The following is a 24,876-nucleotide window of genomic DNA, read 5'->3' as shown; positions in this document are numbered from 1 at the left end:
TATGTTTCTCAATCATTTGCGATCCAAAATGTCGTTGTTTTCAACTTTTTGCTCATTTTTGGGACTCCTTATTGCTTCTACGAGCGCTTTCTCTCCTCCGAAGTATTCTACATGTATCAGCAAAGATTTTGGACACGGAGGGACTGTTTGTGTCTGCTCGGAAAAGGACTGCGACTCGTTCAGCGAAGGAAGTCCTCTCTCGACGAAAGAATATGCAGTTTACACGAGCAGGAAAGCTGGAGATCGTTTCCGTTTGACGACAGCAAGGTTAAATAATAGTTTTAATTTGAAATCAAAGCAAACTGGGGTACAGTTGATCGTGAATTCAAGCGTTACATTTCAAAAGATACTTGGCTTTGGAGGCGCATTCACAGGTGTGTGGAACTCATACGTGAACCTAAAAATTTTGAGTTACTGATCATGAAGATCAACGATTCCAAGTGGTTCAGTTAGGCCAGTTGGGAAGAACTGTAGAATCGGCACGAGGAAAAAGAATAGAATGTAATTTCTAATAGTGTGCTACCATTGAACAGTTCCAGAAAATACCCATACTCCTCTCACAGAGGGTATTGGAATTTCATGGGGGTGGGAGGTTCTGTAAGACCAAAAAATTTAAATGTATGAAGCTTAATTGGAATTTCCAGAGGGGTGGGGGTTTTATAAAAACTCTCTTCCATGGGGAGGTATATAGTTATTTTTTGGAACTGTACATTTGCATGTAGTCAATAACAATTTGTTTGCTCCCTTTTTTGGTTCCTCAGATGCTGCCACTATTAATATTCAAAATATCAGCACAACCTTGAAGCAGAAACTCCTTTCTTCATATTACTCAGTGGAAGGTATAGAATACGCTATTGGTCGCATCCCCATGGCCAGTTGTGATTTTTCCACAAGACCATACTCCTACAATGACAATGTCGGTGACCTAGAGATGGCCAACTTTAGCCTTGCAGAGGAAGACTTGAATTTTAAAATCCCACTGATATTAATGGCAATGAAGACAAGTAAGAGAAATATCACATTTTTTGGAAGTCCATGGTCCGCCCCTGCATGGATGAAAACAAATGACAAGATGACTGGGTTTGGTCAATTGAAAGGCAATGCAGGTGATAAATACCACAAAGCCTGGGCTTTATACTTTGCTAAGTTCATTGAGGCCTACAACGACAAAGGAGTAAAGATCTGGGCAGTTACAGTGCAAAATGAACCTTCAGATGGATTTATTCCATTGTAAGATTCTGCAGCTTTAAATTTTATAAATCAATTAATTTCCTCTATGGCAGATTATGAGAGAATGAATAAAGGAGTAATTGGGGTAATTATATACATAATTTTAAAAGCTAATTGTTAGATTGTGAGATTAATTCATATTGAAAACAGTTCTGGAGCAAAACTAGAAATTCATTTCATTATAGAAATATCGAGAATACTATTTGCAAATATTTCAGCTGCTAGACTTTCCTGTTACAGTGCCTTCCTCGACCAGTGGGAATCAGTGGGTACTGGCAAAGCTAATGCTAATGTTCCAGGTAACACTGCAGTGGACTAACATCCTACCCAGGGGGGTAGAACTACTCTAGTTGCTTCATGCTATGTAAACCAGAGATAAGGCCTGATGGTCCACTGGATTTGAACACAGACAATACTCTTACAATAGTTTTGAAAAGAATGTTTCTTTTAAATTAATAAATGTAGTTAGCTAAGTGCAATATCCCTTAAATTGTGTAACCTATCTTCTGCACATTTTATTGTTACTTTAGGAAAACTCACAAAATAAGTTTCTCATGCACTTATACAGAAACAGCCATATTATTTGTTTAAAATATTGCCCTTTTTTAAAAAAAGTCTGTCCTTTTTTCTTATTTTCTTTTGTGTATGTGACAGTTTTAGTTTCCAGTGCATGGGATACACAGCTGAAATGGAAAGAGACTTCATCAAAGAGGACTTGGGTCCAATGTTATCACTGCAAGGTCATGCTGATGTGAAAATCATTATGCTTGATGATTCGCGACCTTTTTTGCCATCCTGGGTAGACACCATTCTCAGTGATCCAGGGGCAGCTAAGTATGTTGCTGGAATTGGCGTCCACTGGTATGAGGACAAGTACATGCCTGCTAAAGTTCTCACTGATGCTCACAACAGGTGATTTCATGCTTTTCAATCATATAATTATGTTAAGTCAGTATTCTAAGAACCCCTCTTGAACCTTGTTAGCGCATTACAATTCATACAATTTTATTGCATCCACATACTGAACCCAGAAGCAGACTGCTGTAAAGCTGGACAGGTTCGTCTTGTCCTTTACATGTAGCAACTCAATTGATATTTGCATGTACAATTTAGAACATTTACCTTGACACTTTTTTTTATGATGTTCTGAGAAAATTTAGTTCAACAATAATTATTGAACTACAGTTGGACCCGGGTAATTCGAACTCAGTTATTTCAAATTCCCCATTACTTCAAACTCAAAACCATTTTCCTTGGATTCGTTTTTTAGTTATTTACTATCAGCTGTAATTTTAAACTCCCGCTATTTCGAACACCTGCTATTTCGAACTATTTTTTTATTCTCCTGAGAGTGCGAAATAATGAGGCTACAGGCTAAGTCTAGTTTGGTAGTCAGAGAATTGAAGTACTAATTAAAATTACATTATTGCATGTGGACTTACTTTGGATGTCCATATACACTGAGCAGAATGAACAAATAATCATACAAAGCTCGCTAGGATTGAAAAATGGGAAAGTGGGCTATTGCCCATAATAGAATGTTCAGCTCTTGGCTACTTGGCCCTTGTAGCCAAGTTCTTTCCATATCTGACCTGACTTTATTCAGTTATTTAGTTCACATTTATACCATATGATATTTAGTGTTTTATGTTTCTTTATTGTACAGATTTCCTGATCAGTTCATTCTTGCCACTGAAGCATGTGCTGATCCCCAGACCTCCAAACCACCAAGAGTCAGTCTAGGGGACTGGTCAAGAGGAAATCAGTATAGCCATAGCATCATTGAGGTATTTGATATACAGTTACTGTAATAAATGTTTTTTCTTGCGGCAAAAATTGCCAAAGTTTCAAGTCACTCCAAAATAGATAATAAATCTAAGTCAGTCAATGTAAGTTGGGGAGCAATCTCGTTCTTAGAGGCTGCGACCGTTTTGGTGGTCTAGTATGATTGACGTGGTGAGAGAGGGAATCGCCACGAGAGTTATTGAATATTTTTGGCCCCTTCCACACTACGCCGGAGGAATTTGAAAATGGAGCTTTAACTCTGAAAACGCATCAAATGTTTTACGTACACACTACGCCGGAGAAATTAAAAAACGCAACAATCACCGGCCATCTTAGATTTGTGTTTGAGGAAAACTCGGGCAGGGAAATCACATGATTATAGTGACGTCATCGTTTTCGAAATGCTCTGTTTTCAACATGTTTCCCGTCCACATGAAAACGAAAAGCCGGCGTTTTCAAATTCTTCCGGTTTGAAGAGCGTTTTCGAAAAGCTCCGTTTTCGTGACGGATAAGTGTTGACGGTAGGCCTAACCGTAGAAATAATTTTAGCTGTTTTTTCAGATTTCTCCGGCATAGTGTGGACGCTGCATGTATACCTCTCACTAACCTTGTCCTCTCGGTCCCTTCTTTAAGTATTAGTTACAGACCGTCGTTTTTTCCCCTTTTTATTATTTCAAAATTGGACTGGAATGGGATTACCTGTTATTATCATGTCGAATCATAAACCTGAGGAAAAAACGAGGATCCGTAACTTACAGTAGGGACGAAAAATTTGAGGTTAGTAGTACATTTGTTATATCTCTACTGTCAGTCTCAAAGGTTTAGGAGACCATTTCAAATTACGAGGAGTGGGTTCAAATGACTGACGTAGTCGTCAAAGGCAAAACGAGTTAATTGGAAATCGTTGCTTAGTATAAGTATATTTTACTTCTCTTAGTGTGCTTGTGTGAGCTGTTTTTTTTTTTTTTCTGCTTTTTTTTCTTCCTTTGTTTTTGCGCGTTTGCGCGTTTAGCTTTGCTTAACTACTTTTTATCCTATTATGTTATGTAAATTACGATCATTTTGTGTGCTGATGACAGCATTTATATTCTTTTGTTAAGTCTTAGCCGGGTTTGCATAAGCCTTATTGGCTTCCCTGGGAATCCTTACCTTATACATTGACATTTTGTATGGCTCAAAAAACAAAAAAACAAACAAAACAAACACGATTAAATGCATGTGGTCAAAACTCTCACAGAAAGAAGTGCATTTCACGTTTATTCAACGTAAAAAATTAAGAAAATTTGGCGAAAAAATCACAAGACATTTTGGCGACAAAAACACCTTCAATTTTTTTTTATGGATCTCTCAGTAGAATTATCCGGCCCGCTGAATTGACCAATCACGACGCGCAAATACAGCTGCGGAGAAAAACAATTGAAAGAAACTGCTAATGATACCGGCCTTCACTTAACTGATGTTAAGATAAATTGGCCAGTTTTTATGTCAACAAATTTCATTTTCTAAATAAATGGCCGCGACTTAATTGTGCTACTGGCTTTTCCTCGAGAGGTCACTGTCAGTGAGTAACTCTAAATCTTTTGACAATACATTTCTTTTTTAGTTTGAGATTTCTCAGTTAAACATCGAACGTCGTTTCGGTAAAAACAGGTGAATTACAGCATGCTGTATATATCCACTTATTTCACGTATGTCCACATATTTGTCAGTCATCTAAATGAACTGCTTATGATGGCATGTTTCAAGACTATAATTCTTTTTGCTTGCGATGTTGGCAGAAGATTGCTTTTGCCTAATTAGTTTTTCTTCTAAGTTATCGAGGATCAGAAAACACATACCTATGTGAGTAAATAGTGAAAATGATTAAATTTCACCAACGTATTGGTAGCATGTTAGTTCAGGAGATATCGATTTCTTTGCGACATCTTTTTATGATTAAGTTAAATTACCTGAAGAAAGGAAAGCCCATCGCCTGATTTTGACTATCGAAAATGGCAGGCGATTCAATCCCTTATGTCATCAATGCCGCGATGAACATTCCGCTTTCGCTGCTTGCAGTATTTGGAAATTCGCTGATTCTAGTCTCCTTTGTTAAGAACCCGTCTCTCATTTCACCATCCAATATTGTTTTGATCAGCCTAGCATTGTCCGATCTTTGTGTTGGACTAATCGTTCAGCCGATGTACATAGCGTGGAGACTCAACCAGTCTGGCTTCATCAACGAAACCTGGAGGAATGATATTCTCTTTTTAGTGGCGGTGTTTTTATCTGGCATCTTGTGTATGTTTTCGCTATTGACAGTCACTGTCCTCAGCGCAGACAGATACCTTGCCCTGCGTCTTCATTTGCGATACAACGAGTTTATTACAGAGCGACGCATGTGTTGCTTCCTTGGTCTCCTTAGCGTGGGGTCAGTCGCCATATGCTCTGTGACTTTGTTCTTTCAAGCATACGATGAGTTTTTGGGATCATTCACCGCTATCGCTTGCTTTGTAGTAAACGCAGTGTTGTACTTGAAGATTTATCGCGTCGTGCAACGCCACAAGAGACAAATCAACGGACTACAATCGGGCCGAATACCAAACAGAGGACTTGTAAACATCTTGCGATTCAGAACCTCGTCACTGGCTATGTTCTACGTGTATCTTATTTTTCTTTTGTGTTACCTTCCATACACCTCGCTAGCTATCGTTTATCCACTGCTCAGAACCAATATTTCTGTTAAAATCGCATTTGAAACTTCTTGGACATTGGTATACATGAATTCTGCTTTGAATCCCATGCTTTATGCTTGGCGACTCAAGAGAATTCGCATGGCTGTTAAGGATATCTTATGCAGACTTTACAGAAGAAAATTACCTCCCCATACCGAAGAAACTATCAGGGGCGCAAGCCAAGCTATACCATCTTAATCATATTATTTGCTTTCACAGAAAATCATGTCTGATGTGTGGTTTTGACAATAGTTATAAACAAGATTAATAAAACGAACATAGCGTGTATGTTCACAAAGTAACTTGAAAATGATTCAGTTAGGGTCTTTCCATTTCTGCCCGGTCAGACCAGAAGCAGGGGCGTAGCCAGGATTTTTCAAGGGGGGGGGGGGGGGTCACACTGTGTCAAGTGAAGGTACTCACCAGATTGCCCCCCCCCCCCCCCCCCCACCTAGCTATGCCCCTGCGGTGAGACTAACCAAAGAAAAATGGAACGACATTATCCGATCGAACCAGACTAACCGAGAGGAATGGTTGTTACAGTTTTCTATCCCTTTCAATCTCCCACATACGTGAAATCTACTGATTAATCTACTGCATCTTACCGGTTTGGAACTTCGGTCCGACCAATCACCGCCAGAGGTGGTTTCGAATACTCCGGCAGGATCGAACCTTTCCATTTGACTTCCAACTGAAATTTCCTAAATTTTTGGCGTAATGGAAAGCACCATGAATCTACATCCATTTTGTTTGTCGTTGATATTTTAAATAATCATGCGGGGATGATTTAGGCCGCGTCCACACTACGCCGGTGGAGGAATTTGAAAACGGAGGTTTCACTCTGAAAACGCGTCAAATGTTTTCCGTCCACACTACACCGGAGAAATTTGAAAACGCATCAATTACCAGTCGTTTTGCATTTGTGTTTGAGTAAAACTCGGGGACGGCAATATCATGACTATCGTAACCTCATCGTTTTCGAAGAGCTTCGTTTCAAAATGATTTCTGCCCACACTAAAACGCAAAACCGGCGTTTTCAAAGTCCTCCGGTTTGAAGAGCGTTTTCGAAAAGCTCCGTTTTCGTGACGTATTTAAGTGGACTGTAGGCCTAACCGGAGAAATAAAGCTGCGTCACGTAATCAGGTATCAACCATACTATGTGATGAATTTGAAGTTCGCAACGATCCTATGGACCAGGATGAAGATTTTACAGATAATTGCCTCGAATGCCGACATAAAAGTGGTCATTTGGGGGTTTAAATGGCCGATTTGCAGTGGATATTAACCAAAGAAAATAAAACATTCATACAGTCTCACATATTACGTTTTGCAATAAACTAGAAGTCTTAAAAGCAATTGGGAGTTGTGACCTAGAACTGTTTGAAGTTAACTAACAATGTTTTACTTTTAAAACCTGAATCGTCTTTTAGGACCTATCCAACTGGTCTGTAGGGTGGGTGGACTGGAACCTAGCTCTTAACATGGAAGGAGGACCTAACTGGGTGAAGAACTTTGTTGATTCACCAATCATTGTTGATGCAGAGAATGGAGTATTTTACAAGCAGGTACACTGCCCATGTCCTAAAAATAAATTTCCAAGATGAAGAGAGTGCTGTGATATTTGTACTTTTTGAGGTGGAAACTTCACTTCTGGACTAAAGTGTAGTTTATTGTTGTTACCCGTTAATTAAGGAAAAAGTCCCTGACATTTCATTGACCAGGAAATAATTTTTTCTGACCATAATAAGGCTAATGATGGGGAACAAATTCGACTTACCCTTTAAATTTTAAGGTGTCAATACAGAAAATAGTTAGCTGTAATATTTTCGTTTTTTCACAACTCTCATTATCAAAATCTAAAGTAAACTCAAATGAAAATTCCTTAGTTTTTGTTTCCCCAAAACAACTAAAAAATTCTTTAAGTTTTTTTTTGACCTCTACTTTTTCCTGACGTGTGGCAACCCTTCAACATTTCTTGAGATCATAATATCACAACTGGAAACTACGATACAAAAAATATGGAATGGTGCCCATAGTGCATGTTTTTTGTTTTTTTTTTTGTCTAAAATTGGCCACTTGGGACAAGAATACCAACACACCAAACATACATTGAGATCAATTACTCAAATCCACACATACACACACACACAAACACACACAAAAAAAACATGACACAACAAAACCATATTAAATGTCTTGTTCTATTTGCAGCCAATGTTTTATCATCTTGGTCACTTCAGCAAGTTTGTGCCTCCAGGCTCACAGAGAATAGAAGTGAAAGCAAGTGAAGAGTCTGCACTTCAATTCATTGGATTCATTACTCCTGATTCCCTGATGGTTGTTATTGTCCTCAACACAGAAGACCAAGAAATTGCTCTGCAAATTCATTCTGAAGATGGTGTGATCAATGAGACTGTTCCACCATCTTCCATTCAGACCTATATCTGTTAAACCCAGCCACAGGCTTCAAATAGCCAGTGTCATAGACAGTCTAAACCGCCAGTATAGGAGATTTTGCGACACATCCAGCTACAACCCAGGCTAGGTTCATAAGGTGTGCCAAATTTTGTATGGAAAGTTTTGAAACTCTTAATGAGCCTTGAAGCCAGACCAAGAAATTTGTAATAGATTTAGGGATGACAAAAATTCAATTGAACCGCAAATGTAATGTAGGATTATGGGGAAAGCAATGCTCAGAGGGAGCCAGATTATTATTGATTTTGAAAAAAATAGTTAGCCAGCCTGCACTGGTATATTGAGAAGATTATGCAGGCCTTGAGCACTGCTTGAATGTTTTTGTGATGGTACAGTTACATGTTTATATATGAAGGATGTTCTGATCTACATTGTGTGTAGTCAGTCAAAGATGTGACAGTTGTATGAATTGTGGGCAGCTTAAAAAATTAAGAACATCTTCATGCACTTATTAGAGTTTCTGCACTGTCAAGAGCCCAGCCCATCAGCTCTTTGCTCATCAGGTTCTGAGAGTTCATTGTCATTATCACTGATAAACAAATCAGACGTAGTGCTGTTACTAGCAAGTGCAGATTCTTGCAAGCTGGCACTTTCTGTTGTTTCTTCATTTTTGCCTCCCTTTTCAAGGTGTCTAAAGAAGGTTCCTGTAAGAAATGTAAATAAACAATAATAATTTTTATTAACACTTGAATTGAGATAGCAATAATAATTTATTGTGTGACTCTAAAAAGAGTAGCCTATGCATTGCCATACTCTAGAAGAATTATTACTTTGAGGTAAAATTATCTGACATAATTATATTAAAATTATTATGACATTTTGTATGGTTTACATTAAAAATCAACGTCGAAAATTATTTATAATAAAATTCATAAAAATGATCATTGAAATCAACTTTATGTCTCAATCTTTGTTCCTAATCTAAGATTTGTATTGAATCTAAGACTTGGGCCACACAGAAATTACAATAATAACACCATGCACTGTCAGCTTACTTCTTTGTCTTTCGGTCATAGCTTTTATCTCTTACTGTAACATACTGTCTTCTGAGGCTCTCTCTGCTGGAGTTGGTTCAGATCTTAAACACACAATAAAGCAGTTGTTCAGATGTATTCTTACACACATGCATATAGCAGGATGGTCTCAGTGAAAACAGAAAATTCAGACTTCTATAAACATTATAGTCCTTAACTTTTGGGCACGGGGGCGGGGGGAGGGGGGGAGACCTCAACATTTTTTACAGGACTATGTCGAACAGTATGTTAGTGATGATGCGAACCTCTTTTCTATCAGTTTTGATGTATTTATGACAGGAATTAATCTCGCAGTTGGCAGTGAAAAAAGAGTCAAGCCTTTGCTGTTCTTGTACCTCTGGTATGTCATTTTTACACAACAAGTAAAACCAAAAGCAAAAAAAGTTCTCCTTGAAATTTGCCATGAACTGAATTTGATGTTAAAATCTGCAGCATTTTGAACTCAAAAATAAAAATCAACAGCATCATCAACTCAAAACTAAACTGAACTAGGTACACCCCGTACACTGGGCAGTTTTTGTGATATACCATACACTGCTGCTTATAAGCCCCCTGCTAAGCCCCCCCCCCCCCCTGATAATAGGCCAAGCCACCTGTAAACCAAAAAATGCATCTGCTTATAAGTCCCCCCAAGATATAAGCCACCCCTCTAGCTTTCCTTGTTTTGAGTTCGTTTTATTATGATGTCTTAAAAGCTTAATTACCAGTAAATGAAAAACCTATTTCAATCATGTGGAGCTATGGCTCATTTCAAAACAGTTTTTTAATTTATTTTGGTTATAATCTTGGATATAAGCCCCTCCACTTATAAGCTCATCTAAAAGCTCTTATGATGTTGTATAAGCCCAGGGCTTGAAAGTGGCAGTTTATGGGTTATTGACCAACAGGAGGTCAAGATGGCTGCATATTGCCCACAACTTTTTTGTGTGTGTTTATGAACCAATAAGCAGTAAATCAACATCCAGCCACCTCGACCAAACAAGTTTGAAAATGGTTAACAAAGCACGATGATGCATTGGTTGTATGTCGGCCGACAGTGTAGTGTTGAACCACAAAAGTACATGTAAGCCACAAAAGGCAGCCACGAAGGCGAAAGACAACTGTACACATAGTACAGGTTTCAACACTATCGTCCCGCACTAGTACTACCCTGAATGTATACTTTTACATGTACAACCACTGTCCAAATATACTACAGACAGTTATAAAAGGGGTGTTCTAAATTGAATCATTACAGTGACACTGTATGGTTTCTTACTTTGCCACTATATCTTGAGCCTGTCCGCATTTTTCACACACCTTGGCTTCCTGCGCACATCTACTGCACACAGTGTGATAAGCATGTTTTATGACCTTCTGCTCGCATCTCACACTGAAAACATATTTTCAAAATGATATAGTCAATCAAGCCTGTTTTGATCAAGCACCTATCGATCAGGGATAACATGAAAACACTGACCCCCGGTCTGCGGACCCCCACTATGGACCGGGTCCATGGACTACCCCTACTGACCCCCTCTACGGAAGCCCCAAAAATAGTGTTGAAATAAGAAATACTTCACTAATGTGTTGTCTAATAGATTACTCATATTGGCGAAATTTCAAGTGTTACACTGTGAAAATGTAATTAACACCCCCCCCCCCCCCCCCAAAAAAAAATGCCTTAAAGCTGTTTTCAGGGTAAGGAGATGCCGATGACAAAAGGAAGGAAAGTTATTAACTTTCATTCGTGGCTCAATCGGGTTATGGGAGGTATGTTGTTAGGTTGTTTATGCTTGTTCGTATCTGTAATTCCACTGAGCAAATTAAAAATAAGAAGCCTGGAATGAGTTCACGAATCCACCTGAGAATGGGCTGAAAAAACTGGCAAAGGGGAAAGAGCACAAATTTTGAGGCTTCCCAGAGGCTTCCTGGAGGCTTCCCGGTCTTTCATATACTGTATGGCCACAGCAAAGGAAATGGCAATGTGTAATGATATAACTTGTGCCCAAGCCTGAACCCAAGAATGATACATTTGCACACTAACGTTCAAAATTTTGCCGACACGAGTAATCTATTAGACAACCAGTAAGTGAAATATTTGTTTCTTATTTTTATTCTATTTTGGGGGGTGGTCCGTAGAGAGGGTCCATAGGAGTAGTCCGTCGACTGGTCCATAGGTAGTCTGCAGACCCAGTCTGTGGTGGGGCTCCGCGGACCAGGGGTCAGTGTTTTCGGGTTACCCATCAATCAGGCCCCAGTTGTTCAAAAGATGGATAACGCTATCCACATCCAGTGGATAAGTGATGACAAAAACAAACTGCACTATTTACTGGCTAGTGATTTATCCGGCAGATAGCGTTATCTACCTTTCAAACAACCCAGGCCAGGTGGACTTCCTAGATGGGTGTCTGGGTAGGGAAGGGGAGAGGGGAGAGTGAGGAAAATCATTTGGTGATTTTCATAACGTTTTAATATCCTGATAGCCACAATTCATAACTGCACAGGAAAAGATATATACCACTTTTTGGGAGCAGTAAGAGGCTTGTACTTGTTGAATTTCTTTCTCCACTCTATGATCTCCCGGCATCGTGTACAAACGCCACCAACCACCAAACTATTGATTTGCTTCGTTTTCTTGTTCGTGTCATGAAGATCATTCTTGTAAGCTTTCGTGTTTTGATGTCTTTGACCTTTTTTCGAGTTGTTTCCCTTTTTTGTGCTCATTGTCGATGATAAATGATACAGCAATTTCCCCAAATTTGCCTGTTCTGTACAACCTGATAAACTGTTCGATTTCGCGCTAGTTGTCAGCGGTGCTCTTTGTAAAAAGAAGTTCAAGTTGTCAGCTGCGCATAAGCTTTAAATTTAAACTGCTGCCCGTAATCCAACATGGCGGAACAGCTAGCAGAACGACTTGCGGAACAGGACTCGTCAAAACGCTCGAAAGTTCTCATTTTCACCGCCCCGATTGTATGTGTAGATTGCATACAAAAAACGACAAGCGTTAAAAATAAAGGTAAGTTACATGTAGTTTCCTCCATGGTGTTAATGAGTGGAAAATGAACGCACCAACGACCATGTAGCGGTGGTAAGGAATAGATTATCTTGGAGTTTTAGGGATAAGGAACAAGTAAGGAAATAATTATGGAGGTAAGGGATACCTTCCTTTTAATAATATACAGAGCCTCAGGAAGTTCATAGTTTCGATTGCTAGTTCCATTCCATTTCAGCGGTGGGGGCCAAGACCCTCCCCCCCCCCCGCCCCACCCCGACTGCTGGGGGGGGGGGGGGGTGAAAACTCAGATCTGGATACATGTTTGTGTCTTGATCGTTTCTCAGTGAAATTAACAGTCTTCTTTTCTTTTAACGATTTCTTTTATGCCCTTTATTGTAAAGTCATTGATTATTTTTATTTTTTACATCGTGCAGAAGGTCAACTGAATGCTGGCAACCACTGGAGGAAATCCACCCTACAGCTTAGTGGAAACTCCTTTGTTGTTTGTGATCAGCAGTGTTACAATGGTAGCAGAGATGTTGAACTTACCAATGAAAATGACATCAAACTTGAATATGACCCACTTGCAATTCAAGAGTCAGTTTGTTTCTACCTGGAAAGCGAATTTAGGAACAGTGAAAGCTCTTCACTGCCTTTTGAGGTGTCATTTGGATTTGATAAGGAATGCCACTCAGCTGACAACCTTTCAGATTTACAGAAAGAATTTGAAGATATAAGGTCTGCAAGTCAAAGACTTCTTGTTGAGAACAGTGCTCGAAGCTCTAGCATTTCTAGTGATGACTATCATAGAGGTGTTAAAAGAAAGACTGGCGAGAGTCAAGATTTTTCTTGTAATTCTGATACACATCATTTGACAATGGAGGACGTTTACGCTCAAGACAAAAATTTTTCTTCATTTAGTGACATCTGCAGCCCAATTAACAAAAGCACAGGTAGAAGAAAAATCTCTAAACCGATGACCTCCCGAAGGGATGCCGATGTCTCTCTGACAATTGTCGATCACAATGCTCGTGACCCTGGAGTTTCTTTGCATGATTTTGCAGTACCAAGAGTTTGTGACAAGCTTACTGTCCTCAAAGAATGCACCCAAGAAAACGCCTTGGTAAATCTACTCTTCTTTGTTATTCAAGTTAATGACACTCGTGAAGTTCAGGTTAAGTCGGGCGTGAATGCTGGAAGCTTTGTAGCTCTGTCTTCGCTGGTTGTCGCTGATGAGTCAAAGTCTTGTTTTAAACTAACATTGTGGCGAGAAGCTTCAACATGGACTGATAAAATATCAGCAGGTGATTTTGCTGTTGCGACATCGATCAAGGTTGGGAAATGGCGTGAGGAATATGTTGGGCAGACAACAATCAGCTCGGGGTTCTACAATCTTCATCAACCCAAAAGCCTGCTTTCAAACAATTGCTTAAAGTTAGTTTCGCAAGGAAGACTTGATGCCCTCGTCAAATGGACTAGAACAGAACATCCCTATCTCCTTGCTGCCTCTCTAACAAAGAGAAATGTTGAATTTACTCAGATTCTGCAACTACGTGACAACACCTTGGTTCACTTCAGGGGTAGGCTTATTAGTGTTCACAGAACCTCGCCGTCATTGAGTACTTATCGTTTTGGTGGTCAACAACTGACCAAAATTACAGCAGGTGAGTGTTACTGTATGTTGCTATAACACATCTTGAAAGAACTCTTTCCCACGACGTCTCCCTGGAAATTTGGACTGGTAGCATGTAAATTAACCTTATAAACTTCGTGTGAATTCAAGTATGGTCATAGTCAGTTTTGACGACGTCCATATATGTTAGTAGGGTAGTGGGACAAGAGTTAACCGTATTACGGACAATGAAAGTATTAATCTCACAAGTTGTATCCTTTTGTCTTACAGTTTTAGCAGAGCGACCATGTGATACAATAGAACTCGTCCTCTGGGGGAGACAGGCCGTGTGGATGAACCAGCTTCAAGAAGGACTGGGGCAGGTGTGGGAATTCCAGTTCCTCACGGCCAAATACAGCAGTGATAATGGATGTGTGACGCTTCACTCGACCCCTAGATCAACTAAGTCAAAACTATCCCCAAAAGACAACAATGCACTTTCTATCATGTCACGATTTGACGGAGGCTCCGAGCAAGCTAGAAAATTCGCAAACTTGCGCGATTTGCTGGAGTCGAAATACTCGGGCTTGGCTGAAGTCGAAGCGAGGATTTCTTCGGCACAATTCCATTGTCAAGATGAGGTTATCGTTTTGGACCAAACCGGATCCACAAGGGATCGACTGAAAGAGAAGCTTGAGAAACTGGTGTACATTGGTTGCGGTTCGTGCTCGCGGGTTCTCGAACAAGATCAAAACGAAGTTTACGGTCAGTGTTTGTACTGTGTTGTGGCAAATCCCCAGTACAAATACAGTATAGGCCATTACTACAAGCCATTGACTATAACCCTCAGTGACTCTCGCGTGTCCGTAGAAGTGGAAGCGTTCAACAGCGCGATTTCCCACCTCTTTTCAGATTTTCCCGCCAAAACGTTGCTTCAAAGAACCCCTCACGTGGCGTCACGTGACCAGAGTTACGTGGATAGTTTTGTTGATGGCGTGGATGCACTTGTTACTAAGGGTACTCAGTGTAAGGCACTCGTTGCCTGTCGTGTAGTACTCGATGAAAATAGCTTTATTGAGAACAGGTCGTTCACTCTTCGGCAAATCGATGTTTTAGAGGGTGGGTTTTGTTCTAATCTGGATGGAAAGTAGTTTTACCAACTAGTTTTGTTTTTTTTTTAAGCATGGTTAAGTCGTGCATGGTTGGGTCCTGGGTCGAGGAAGGACCGCCAAATTTGACTTAGCTCGCGTTTATCCCATGATTGTCGCCGGGTAACATGACGAAGTTTAAGGCGAGAACCTGAACATGTGCAAGCGCTGTTTTCTGACTTGCCAGTGGGAATCAAATATCCTTCGAGTGAATCTGAACTTAGAGAATTTGACCAAAACGTGAACTGTTCGCGTGTTTGAGTGTGGATACAATCAGACATAAGAAAAGTGAAATAAGCTCAGTGATCAGAGTTACATTTTATATAGTTTCTGCAAAAATAAATACCACCTATTTTAAGAGCCTTTAAAAAATCAACAATCAAGACACCTCTATTATAAAACCAAACCTCCGAACAAAGAAGCAAACATCTAAAACCAGTTTTATAACCACAACAGCATTTGCCCCTCTGTTTTTCTTTATTGTTGTTATTACAATTAGAATTGTTATTATAATTATTACTATTGTTTTTATTGCTTTTTTTGGAAGGGGGAGGAAGGTGCGCGCGAGCTCTTAGCAATCGTGATTCGATTCTCATTCTCGTCCCTAGTACATCATCGATCACCTTTGTCCGCACTCGGCAGAGAAAAACATTTAGGACAACAGTGTGAGAATGAAATAGTCTGTTCCAGGCGTTTATAGGTTAGCTGGAAAACATGATACACCGCCTAAAATGGCGAGTGACGAAAAATGGCGGGGCTTGGAAAAAAGCCCCTCCTCGTCTCAAGCACTTGACCTTTGTTCTTCTTCTTCTTCTTCTTCTTCTTCTTCTTTTTTTTTTTTGCTACTCCCCGTTATCGACGCTTTGCAGCTTCAAGTCCTGCCGATCTCGTGGAATAGGCTAAGGTTATAAAGACCATTCCACGTAATAAACTCAAGAGAAGAAGTACTCTCCATAACTCCTCTTTTGCCGCGCAATTGATAAGCATCGAAGTACATCGTCATTAAAATCGAACGGTATCTTCTGTACAAACAACTTTCCGCGCATTGTTTCACCAAGAACCCACTGTAAATCCCGGATGTCAATCCAGCAGATTAGTCGTATCCATTCTCCGTGGCACTCATAGTTTGGCCGCTTACCTCTATCTTTCTCGATCCAGTTGATAGCGCGCATTATGAAAACGGGCTGCTGGCCTACCACACCGCCAGGGACTCCTGGATGCTGCTGTAAAGAAGAGTAAAATGTTTCTGGCGGACTTCTTGTGTCTGAAAGCCACTCGATAAACGCCCGAGCGGTCTTGTTAAACAAAATATATTCAACAAATGCCTTGGTCAAGGCCACGTGATTTGCGCCTTTGTAAAGTTCGATGTTGAACGGGGGGGGTGCTTTCTTTCTGGAGGTTTTCAAATATTTGTAAGTTCCATGGTCTGAACCCCCAGTTTGCAGCTTGACCTCGTATGAGTATTTAGTGCGGCGTTTTATATCCGGATGAGAGAAGCTTTGGATGTTATTCTTTTCACTAAGACCGCGTAAGGCTTTGACCAACTCACGATTAGAATATAGAGGATAATCTTGCCCCACAAGATTAATCAAATACTTCCAGTTGTTACTAGTCCTAACCAAGTCCTCCATGCAGTTGAACTGCGCGTACAAGATACTTATATGTGGATATATAACGTCTACGCTTTTCGTTGACGAGAAAACATTTGGTAGACATCTAATCATCTCGGTGACCGCCGCGCGAAAAGTGTCGGAAGATTTTAAATCGATGTGAATACAGTAGATGTTCTGAGGCATGTAAATGGCCTGTAAGAGTTTTTCCAAGAGTTGAGCAGATTTATACACCGAAATCGTGAAGGCAATTGGAAAGCCAAGTTCATCATCCGATGGGGAAGGGTGAGGGAAACGCTCTTGCGCGATGGAATAGCATTCTCTAGCACTGTAAGTTTCTAGGACGACATCGTCGTCACTACGCGAAGGTGCGTGACTCGACTTGCTTGGAGAATTTCCCTGGATCAGTGTCACGCACTCGTTCCAACTTTCATCCTCAAACTAAAAGAAAATGAAAATGAACTTTTAGAGACTGTGTCAAGTTTTTACGGGACAACGGCTCCGTTCAGTAGATAAACAATTCAGTGAAGTTCTTTCTGAATTAAGCCGAATACCTAAAGACAGGTTTCTATGCAAGTAACGTAATGCTTTCTCGCGAGTGAATACATAATACGTGTGCTTCTGACTCGTACCCAGTCGTCTGCTATGATGAAATTGCAACACGCGGTGGATGACGGGAAGGAGAAAAAAGTCTGTGGCTTTCTCTTCTCTAGTTTCTTCCCATCATTCGTCACGTCTTTGAATTTTCTGGCTTCGATTTTAATGGCCTAATTAAATTCTTGAAGAGTACAGTACTAAAAAATAAAATACAAGACGCCATGAAAACAGGTTTCAGCGAAAGTGGATAACTAAGCAAATTTGCGGCATATAACGACATTTTAGGTTACGACTACGCGTGCGCAGTGCGTTTGACCGCAGAGCCTAAGTTTTTAATGTAGACATTAGAATCAGTTTGGGAGGGTTCTTCCAATGTGAAAATAAAATTCATAAGTATTCTACATTTGAAAATGCAAGGTGAGGCCTCATTAGAAACAACTAACTCGGCACGAATATTACGTACACGTGATAATATATAGAATAGGTTACTTGGTATTACCGATTGTACATCCCGTTTTGTTTTGTTGACTTCTTGACGCACCAACCAAAACGTTAGGAGAACGGCTAGAATCAATAAAGAGGAGAGAATTCGACGCTTTGTCCTGCGCCGTGGAATGCAAAACGAAAACATTCTCACAAGCAGTAACCTGAAGGAAAAGAAAGCAGAGTTTTAGGTCAGGACGAATGACTTCATGTTTGTTACCCTGAGTGCGCCTTAATTTAATCTCTCGATTCTTTCCTGCCTGAGAGCCATCCGCGCATCGACCTGAAAATTTCAATCTGATGACGTTGCTCTGTGGGGATCAAAGTAGTGTCAGCTCATTCATTAGTTGTTGCTCGCGGTTTCAAATTTTCGCGCGCAAGTAACAACCAATCAAAAACGCTACACGGATCTCTGTAGTTGCCGTCATCAGAAAGGAATTTTTAATGTCCTTGTCAAACCTCCGACATCTACTCCAGTGGCCGAAGAGTTGAGTGACCTTAAACACCATTGAAGTCGAACCCTCACGCAAAACAATCATGGAAAACAAATGAATTACAGAAGATCAGGAAGACAATGAGGTGAAGCCAAAACCAGCGTTCAGTAAAGGGGTAGGGTTGAGGCCCTGTGTATTCTTTCTGATATTTGCACCTTGGCAGACCGCATGGCTTATTTGGACTATAACATGAAAACAATCATGACGCCTATTGTGTCTAATTTTTATCAGTTACAATTCAGTTGTCAGGTTTGTGTATTCCAGACTGAATAGTAATTAAGAATGGCTCCAGATTAGCTCAGATTGTAGCAACATTAGCGTTTTGTAGCGGCCAATATTGCTGAGCCATATTTGTGCGGTTTGTATAGCATACTTCATTTTCTTAAAATACGCTGCCTATACTACAAAGATACGTCAAACAATAGCATTATTATTATCTTAATTTGCAAATTCAAAATCAAAAATTTCATTTTGTCCAAAGTCACTTTATGGCGTTAAAAACGTTAATGCTCTCTTCAAAGGACTTTCATGAAAGAAAAAGCCTTGTACAGGGGTTCTTGTTAACTACAATTTGATGTCTACTAAAGTGCTCAATAGCAGGCTTACAGATGTCCTTGCGTTCGAATTTTGCGCTTTTAATTTCTTTGTAAAAGTAAAATTAGCTTACCTCGGCATAACTGGGCCATACAAGTCGCCCATGTGAAATGTCTACTGTACACCTGATAACAAATTGAATGGCTACACGATGAAAACTTCATATCTGTAAGGAAAACCTTCTTTTGTCTTGCAAAATACTCGTTATGCCAAGTGACACACAATTTATATCTTGTGGTTGCCAAGTCAAAAATTTCACTCTCTGAAAAAATTTCAATGGAATAAATCTGCATATAACTATTTGTCATTTTTTTCCTTCTCTGAAATGAAGTCCTCGACTAGGGACACTCCTTTTTTCCACACTAAAACCATTTCAGTGGTTTTGTTTTGAATTTGGCTACTCCCATCTCACGTATTGACAGAGTGTTAACACCGCAGGTTTTTTTCTTTTTTTTTTTTTCAGTTTGGCAAACCTGACAAGCACTCCGGTTCACTCGAATAGCCATGGATAACACTGTAAACAAAGATTCGCCCATAAAAAAGACCAGTTACTTAACAGTACTTTACACACCCTTTACACACCTCTGTAACGACTCGTATACCATAATATTTTGAACGAGTACCAGGGCAGATGATTTAGAACCATAATATTTACTTTTCTTCCAATTTGCAAATTTCGTTTAGTTTTGCCGCTATTGTTCTTTTTATTGACGTCCGGGCTGTGTTTTTACATTTTATACTCAACATCATGATAAATCGCATCCATCAGTTCATGCAAAGCGAGTTTTGTTTGTTCCTTTAGCAAAGAAACTAATATCATAAATTCATTATGTAACAACAGTTTGAAACCGATTTGTTCCTCAGTTGCAAGTTCCTGTTCTTTTCCGACCAATACCTACATGTTTTAGTTTTAGTCAGTTGTGAGAATACCGTAAATCCTCGAATTAGCGCTCCCCCTCCCTCAAATAAGCGCCTCTCCTATCAGCCAAAATTAAAATAAGCCCCCCCCCCGAATAAGCGCCCCCCATTTTATGGACGAGTTATTAGACAACAAATGTATAGTTTCACTTTCGACCAGCCTTTTTCACAATCATTGGTAATTTACATGTTTACTGGTTTACTCCCCAAGGGGCAATGAACAATGATGTCTAAGCTACATATTTTCATTGGTTACCGGTCATCTCGCCACTAGGGAGTTTCACCACCAACGAACTCGTCACCAAGCGAAGTCACCTCGCCACCAAGCGAAGTGTCCTCGCCACCAGTAATCTAATAAGGCAGTGGATAAAAGAACGAGGAATAATCTATGTATGCGACTCGAAAAAAAAGCAAAGAAGGCAATGCATTGTCCATTTCAATGATGCAAAAGAATACTGCACAATCATAACAAGAAAGTAACAAAACAAGAGTGCGGCAAACCGATTCGCCAGCTAATTCACCTCGACTACTTTAGTCGACTAGTTTATCTCTTTGTTGGTGTTTGGTGGCGAGGTGACTTCGCTTGGTGGCGAGTTCGTTGGTAGCGAAATTTCCTGGTGGCGAGGTGACCGGATACCTTTGCATTCCGTGGCTCCTGCTGAGAACATTTCTCTGAAGAAGACCGCAGAAGGCGGTGGAAAATTCAGTTTTAACGTTTTTTAAATCTGTTTTAAACTCCTTTTTTGAATTTTATTCATGGACACAGATCGCTCCAGCACTTTTATTTAATACAGGAAACATCAGTTCTGTTTTTCCAAGTTGCATCCTACAATTTCTTGTTTCAATTTGTAAACACCGTAAGTTTAAAAAAAATGAATTACAAATACTAACCGTGCCGCGATTTAAACTTTAGGATCAGCTTGTATTGCCGATAAACAGCTTATGTTTTTGCTTACGCGCACATGATGTATTTGAAAAAAGATCTTGTCAGGCCACAATTTGGAAAAAATTAAATTAGCACCCCCCCTCGAACAAGCGCCCACCGTCTTCTCCTAATTTGAAATAAGCGTCCGGGGGGGCTAATTCGAGGAGTTACGGTAAATGACTACAGCTAATTGCACCAATTCTCCTAAACGAGTAAAACGATCCTATATCTTTTTTTAGTGTTGCTGATCGTTGCCCAGCGCGAACTGAACTTCCACAGCATACCATTGCGCCAGTTCGCTCGTATCTTAATTCACACTGACTTAGTTTGGAAGTGTGCATTTTGATTAATAACTACCATTAATAGTAAGTAACAAGTAGGCAAGTTTACCACCAACTTAATTGGAAAATCACGAACAAACGTCGGGAACGGCACAGCCAACGTGAAATGAAATCCATTCAGTGCAAACTCAGTCATTTCCTTGTATCTTAAGCACATAAAAGCGATACGCGAAGGCCAAAATTCCACAGATTCGTTAGTCAGTTATTTAGTCTTCGGTAGTATTAGAATTTATCTTGATATTTAAGATTATGGCAACAATTCAAACTTACCTGGCTCACTAACTTAAAGTACTGCATACCCAGTTGCCGTTTCCATCGATTAGTTTACCTACTGCAAACCTTTTCGACGTACAATGGCCTCCAAAAACACAGCATGCATTTATTTTCGCTTCTAAAGCGGTGACGTCGTGTTGAGTATGAATTTTAAGTTCGCCTGCCTATTGAAGCGGAAAACATCAGTATTTCTTTTTGTTTTGAACACGCATGAGTCGGTCAATAAACGTATATTGAAATATCCAAGTCTGTTCAAATCGGGACAAATGAGCCAAACCCGGGGAAAAAAGCTTCATTACGGCTTGTATGTTTACACAGAGCGAGCCCAGCATAAAGGTTCCTCTTCAACGCACAACTTTTTTTTTTAATTTGATTTTAAGCAATGTTATTATTTTTGTCCCGGGTTCTTGTGCAATGGTGTTAATTATTACTAGTATCTTTTTTATGTTTTAGATCAAAGCATGGCAATTTTTTTATTTTCCACGCACAAAAAGTCCCGCGCTTTGCCGTCAAATTCTCGTATATAGCACTTGAATCACCAAAAGTCTAATATTGTCAGCAGCTCTTGACTCAGTGGCGAGGTATCTTGGACAAAAACATTTTACAACATTTATCTTCTCGAACTATTTAAATACTGACTGACTCACTTTAAAGCAATATATTAGAAAACAGACTGGTAAGATCACAAGCTTACCTATTCCGTAAAGTCGTATCGCTAAAGATTTACACCTTAATCACGTTAGACAGGCCGTTTAGCTGACATATGGACAACAGCAAAAAATAAAGCTTCACACTTAACACGTTGCCTACAAAGTAAATATAATATCGAAAAGTCTCGAATCCTGGGTAAATAACGTTGTGTTTGCTCTGTCTTTTCGTAAAAGGTTACTCTGCTGAAATATCAATTTATTTACTCAGCTTCTTTGAAAGGCAGGTCTCCCAAAACCAATATCTTCCGCCGACTAGCAAGCATGTTTTCTTTAGCACTGAAGCAATGGTCGCATAGGTTTATCTGGAAAAAAATCGCATGATATCAAGCTCACTGGGCAGATTGATATACATGACAATGAAAGCTCTTTATCTTGGGGCGCTATAATCTCAGCTATGATTTAAAATTTCCACTCATTTCTCATTTATAAGTAAATTTGTAACTATTAGTTCAAATAACTCAGATTAATTGTGTTAAAATTAAAATTTGTCATTAGTGTTGTTACCTCAGTCGTTCAGGAGTATGTCATGCAATGACGTAGATGCTTCGAAAGGTTTAATTCAGGTAATCGAAAGGTTGCCTTGTATCTGTCGACGTTTTTGTACTGCGGTGGTAAACACTTTTTCAAATAAGTCCGGATCGAGAAAAGATCTTTGCAAAGTTCACTGTCAGAATCATTATTTTCAGTTAAAGAAGCTTTAATGGTTGCTGCTTATTGTAATTTTCTCTTTAAAACATTAGTGTTTCTTACGAAAAGAGTAATTTCATAAAACGCAAAAGTTAGCTCTTGTCAACCATCATTTACTGGGAAATTCACGGGTTTGCTCATAGAAAACTTTGATCTGAATGTGGGGCAACTTACGTTTTACAATGCAATTTTAAATCCATATAAACGTGGCTAAACATCAGCCGTCAAACGTGGACCATTGGAACATCCCTTTTGCAATGAGGTAAAGGCTTTACTTAAAATTGGAATAAAGTCGAATCTGGCCAGGCTTGCATTGCTCACATTATTTGATGAATGAATTAGTCAAATTTATTCTTTAATCACTAGACGTTTTTATTCCCATTACATTATTAAATACATTTACTGGTCGTTTCCTATATTTTAACATTTCGAGATTTTTTAATATGTAATTTTAAGAGTTTTCAAATAACATCCACAATAAGGCCACTTGTGTCCCATCCAGAAGTTTTTCCACATTAATTCGACATACATCGATTGATCTACTTTGACAACAGTATGACAAATCTTTCAAACTTTCACTAATATTTCATTCATGCTGTACCTTGTACCTTTTGTCCAACTATCTTGTCTTAATACCTTTGTTAGAGATTCATCTCAGGACATAGCTTTTAGAGGGAAATGGTTATGAAGCCTGGCAAACGTCAAAGAAGCAAACAAAGATGCAAAGCTTTATGTTGAAAGGTCCGCGACCGTGCACACTCTTTTGTTTTGCGCTCATACACTGTGTATGAATTACGTAATCAAAACGTTTCTATTGGTTAGTTCCTCAGTACGGAGTAAACAATTATTGTGTTTTGTGCACGGTCAAGGCCGAAAAAGCGAACAAAAACCTACAACACTGAGAACTTTGTGCGGTTTCATAACCATTCCCTTCTATTAACTATTGTTAAAGCGACCTTGGGGAAATTAGCCGATCACTTCAACACTCTTTGTTTGGTTGCTTCTCTTTTTATTTCCACTATTGATGACTTCGGTACAATACTCGCAATGTTCTCTTACCGCCACTCTTGACTGATTACAGCAATTACTACAACTACGAGGAGCTAACTCGTCACGTTCCTTTTAAAGGGACAACCACGTCATCCATCAAATCAATGTCAAACTGTCAATTAGGCTAACGTAATGTCATGCACAGTTCGAATAGGGTTCTATTGCGACTGCGCACCAAGCTACTTAGCATATTTTCCTTCGAGGTTATCGAGGTTGACTAAAACATTTTCTAACTTGATTTTAACCGACTATTCTTAAGTGGTTGACCTAAATAAGGTAACGTGAGCGATATAAAAGTTACAATCTCCGTTCCTACTGCTTAAAAGTTTAGGATAACACTAAGTTAAAAGAAAAAAGTTGTTGTTAACTATTTCATACAACATGAGTGTTACAAGAAATAGATTTGCAAACTCCCAGCTTCGTGGGCGGGATTTCCAGTTAAAACTATCCATCTCATTAACTGAACGTGCTCTTGGTACAAACATCCTCTAACGAGGTGCCGCTGCTATTGTAAGGAATCTTTTCTTTATTTGGGTCGAATTGTGAACTAGCAATAAAGTAATTTAAACATCGCTATCAAACTCCTTGGAAAGGTCAGTAAAAAGGGCAAGGTTTGACTGAAAAATTGGACAGGAGACTAAAAATAAGTTAAGGATTCTAACGCGACTAATTCCAAAAAGAGCGCTTCCAAAATCTAGATTTCAATTTTTATTTTGTTTTCTCGATGGACACCCGCGAGTAAACAAACGAGTTGCTGAACAACGCAGCTGACCCGAAAACATGTAGTGTAGCAACGGTGCTCGCAGAACATAAATGTACCAAGGGATTTTAACAGGTCTAACAAGAATCAGTTAACAAATTATTTATGTCGTGTCTTTTGTATGCGTGTCGACCGAAGATATTTTAAGAACGCCTGCTAGCACGTGAATTCGAATAATTGACAAGTCAAATGAACATCCATCGAATAGAATATCAATAGAATCCGACTGATGTGATAAGTTTCGCGTGCACGTGACATTTTGTTTTGAATAAGTACGTTCAACTTTACTCTTTGAGAATTAGTATGTAAGTTAGTTCGCGAAGTTCGCGAAGAAAGTTTCGTAAGAAGCTCAGAGAATTTCGAAGCGAACGTAGATTGAGATGTGATGCGTAGAAACGCATATTAAGGCTAAGAAAAATTGTACGACGCTGTGGAACTCTGAGGTAAAGGTCAGGATTA

At 39.5% G+C, this 24,876-nt stretch overlaps 4 protein-coding genes and 1 pseudogene across 5 annotated transcripts; 3 read left to right on the top strand and 2 right to left on the bottom strand.

Annotated features, from left to right (window-relative positions):
* The first annotated feature begins 1 nt into the window (after position 1).
* Positions 2 to 9,098, top strand: LOC110049234 (lysosomal acid glucosylceramidase-like). The gene is made up of 6 exons (XM_020755015.2): positions 2 to 374; positions 762 to 1,230; positions 1,885 to 2,142; positions 2,897 to 3,017; positions 7,160 to 7,294; positions 7,941 to 9,098. The coding sequence occupies exons 1-6, from the start codon at positions 2 to 4 to the stop codon at positions 8,178 to 8,180; spliced, it is 1,596 nt and encodes a 531-aa protein (XP_020610674.1). The 3' UTR covers positions 8,181 to 9,098.
* LOC110049238 (histamine H2 receptor-like) lies at positions 5,007 to 6,039 on the top strand. Its single transcript, XM_020755022.2, has one exon. It carries the CDS (start codon positions 5,007 to 5,009, stop codon positions 5,925 to 5,927), a length of 921 nt encoding a protein of 306 aa, XP_020610681.2. The 3' UTR covers positions 5,928 to 6,039.
* On the bottom strand, positions 7,378 to 12,079 carry LOC110049242 (uncharacterized protein C9orf85 homolog; annotated as a pseudogene). The gene is made up of 4 exons (XR_016208888.1): positions 11,739 to 12,079; positions 10,497 to 10,610; positions 9,200 to 9,282; positions 7,378 to 8,848 (listed from the first exon to the last, which is right to left on the bottom strand). The product of XR_016208888.1 is annotated as an uncharacterized protein C9orf85 homolog (transcript).
* Positions 12,080 to 12,095: 16 nt separating this feature from the next.
* LOC110049232 (shieldin complex subunit 2-like) lies at positions 12,096 to 15,491 on the top strand. The gene is made up of 3 exons (XM_020755014.2): positions 12,096 to 12,236; positions 12,650 to 13,879; positions 14,119 to 15,491. The coding sequence occupies exons 1-3, from the start codon at positions 12,110 to 12,112 to the stop codon at positions 14,976 to 14,978; spliced, it is 2,217 nt and encodes a 738-aa protein (XP_020610673.2). The 5' UTR covers positions 12,096 to 12,109; the 3' UTR covers positions 14,979 to 15,491.
* On the bottom strand, positions 15,434 to 21,381 carry LOC110049236 (N-acetyllactosaminide beta-1,6-N-acetylglucosaminyl-transferase-like). Its single transcript, XM_020755019.2, has 3 exons — positions 21,208 to 21,381; positions 17,682 to 17,829; positions 15,434 to 17,026 (listed from the first exon to the last, which is right to left on the bottom strand). Exons 2-3 carry the CDS (start codon positions 17,811 to 17,813, stop codon positions 15,908 to 15,910), a joined length of 1,251 nt encoding a protein of 416 aa, XP_020610678.1. The 5' UTR covers positions 17,814 to 17,829; positions 21,208 to 21,381; the 3' UTR covers positions 15,434 to 15,907.
* Positions 21,382 to 24,876: the final 3,495 nt, after the last annotated feature.

This window comes from Orbicella faveolata, unplaced genomic scaffold (assembly GCF_042242905.1).
Source record: "Orbicella faveolata isolate gen_17 unplaced genomic scaffold, um_ofav_v1 contig_26, whole genome shotgun sequence".
Classification (NCBI taxonomy): domain Eukaryota; kingdom Metazoa; phylum Cnidaria; class Anthozoa; order Scleractinia; family Merulinidae; genus Orbicella; species Orbicella faveolata.
The sequence above is the reverse complement of the archived record's forward strand: the minus strand, read 5'-3'. Positions and strand labels throughout refer to the sequence as shown.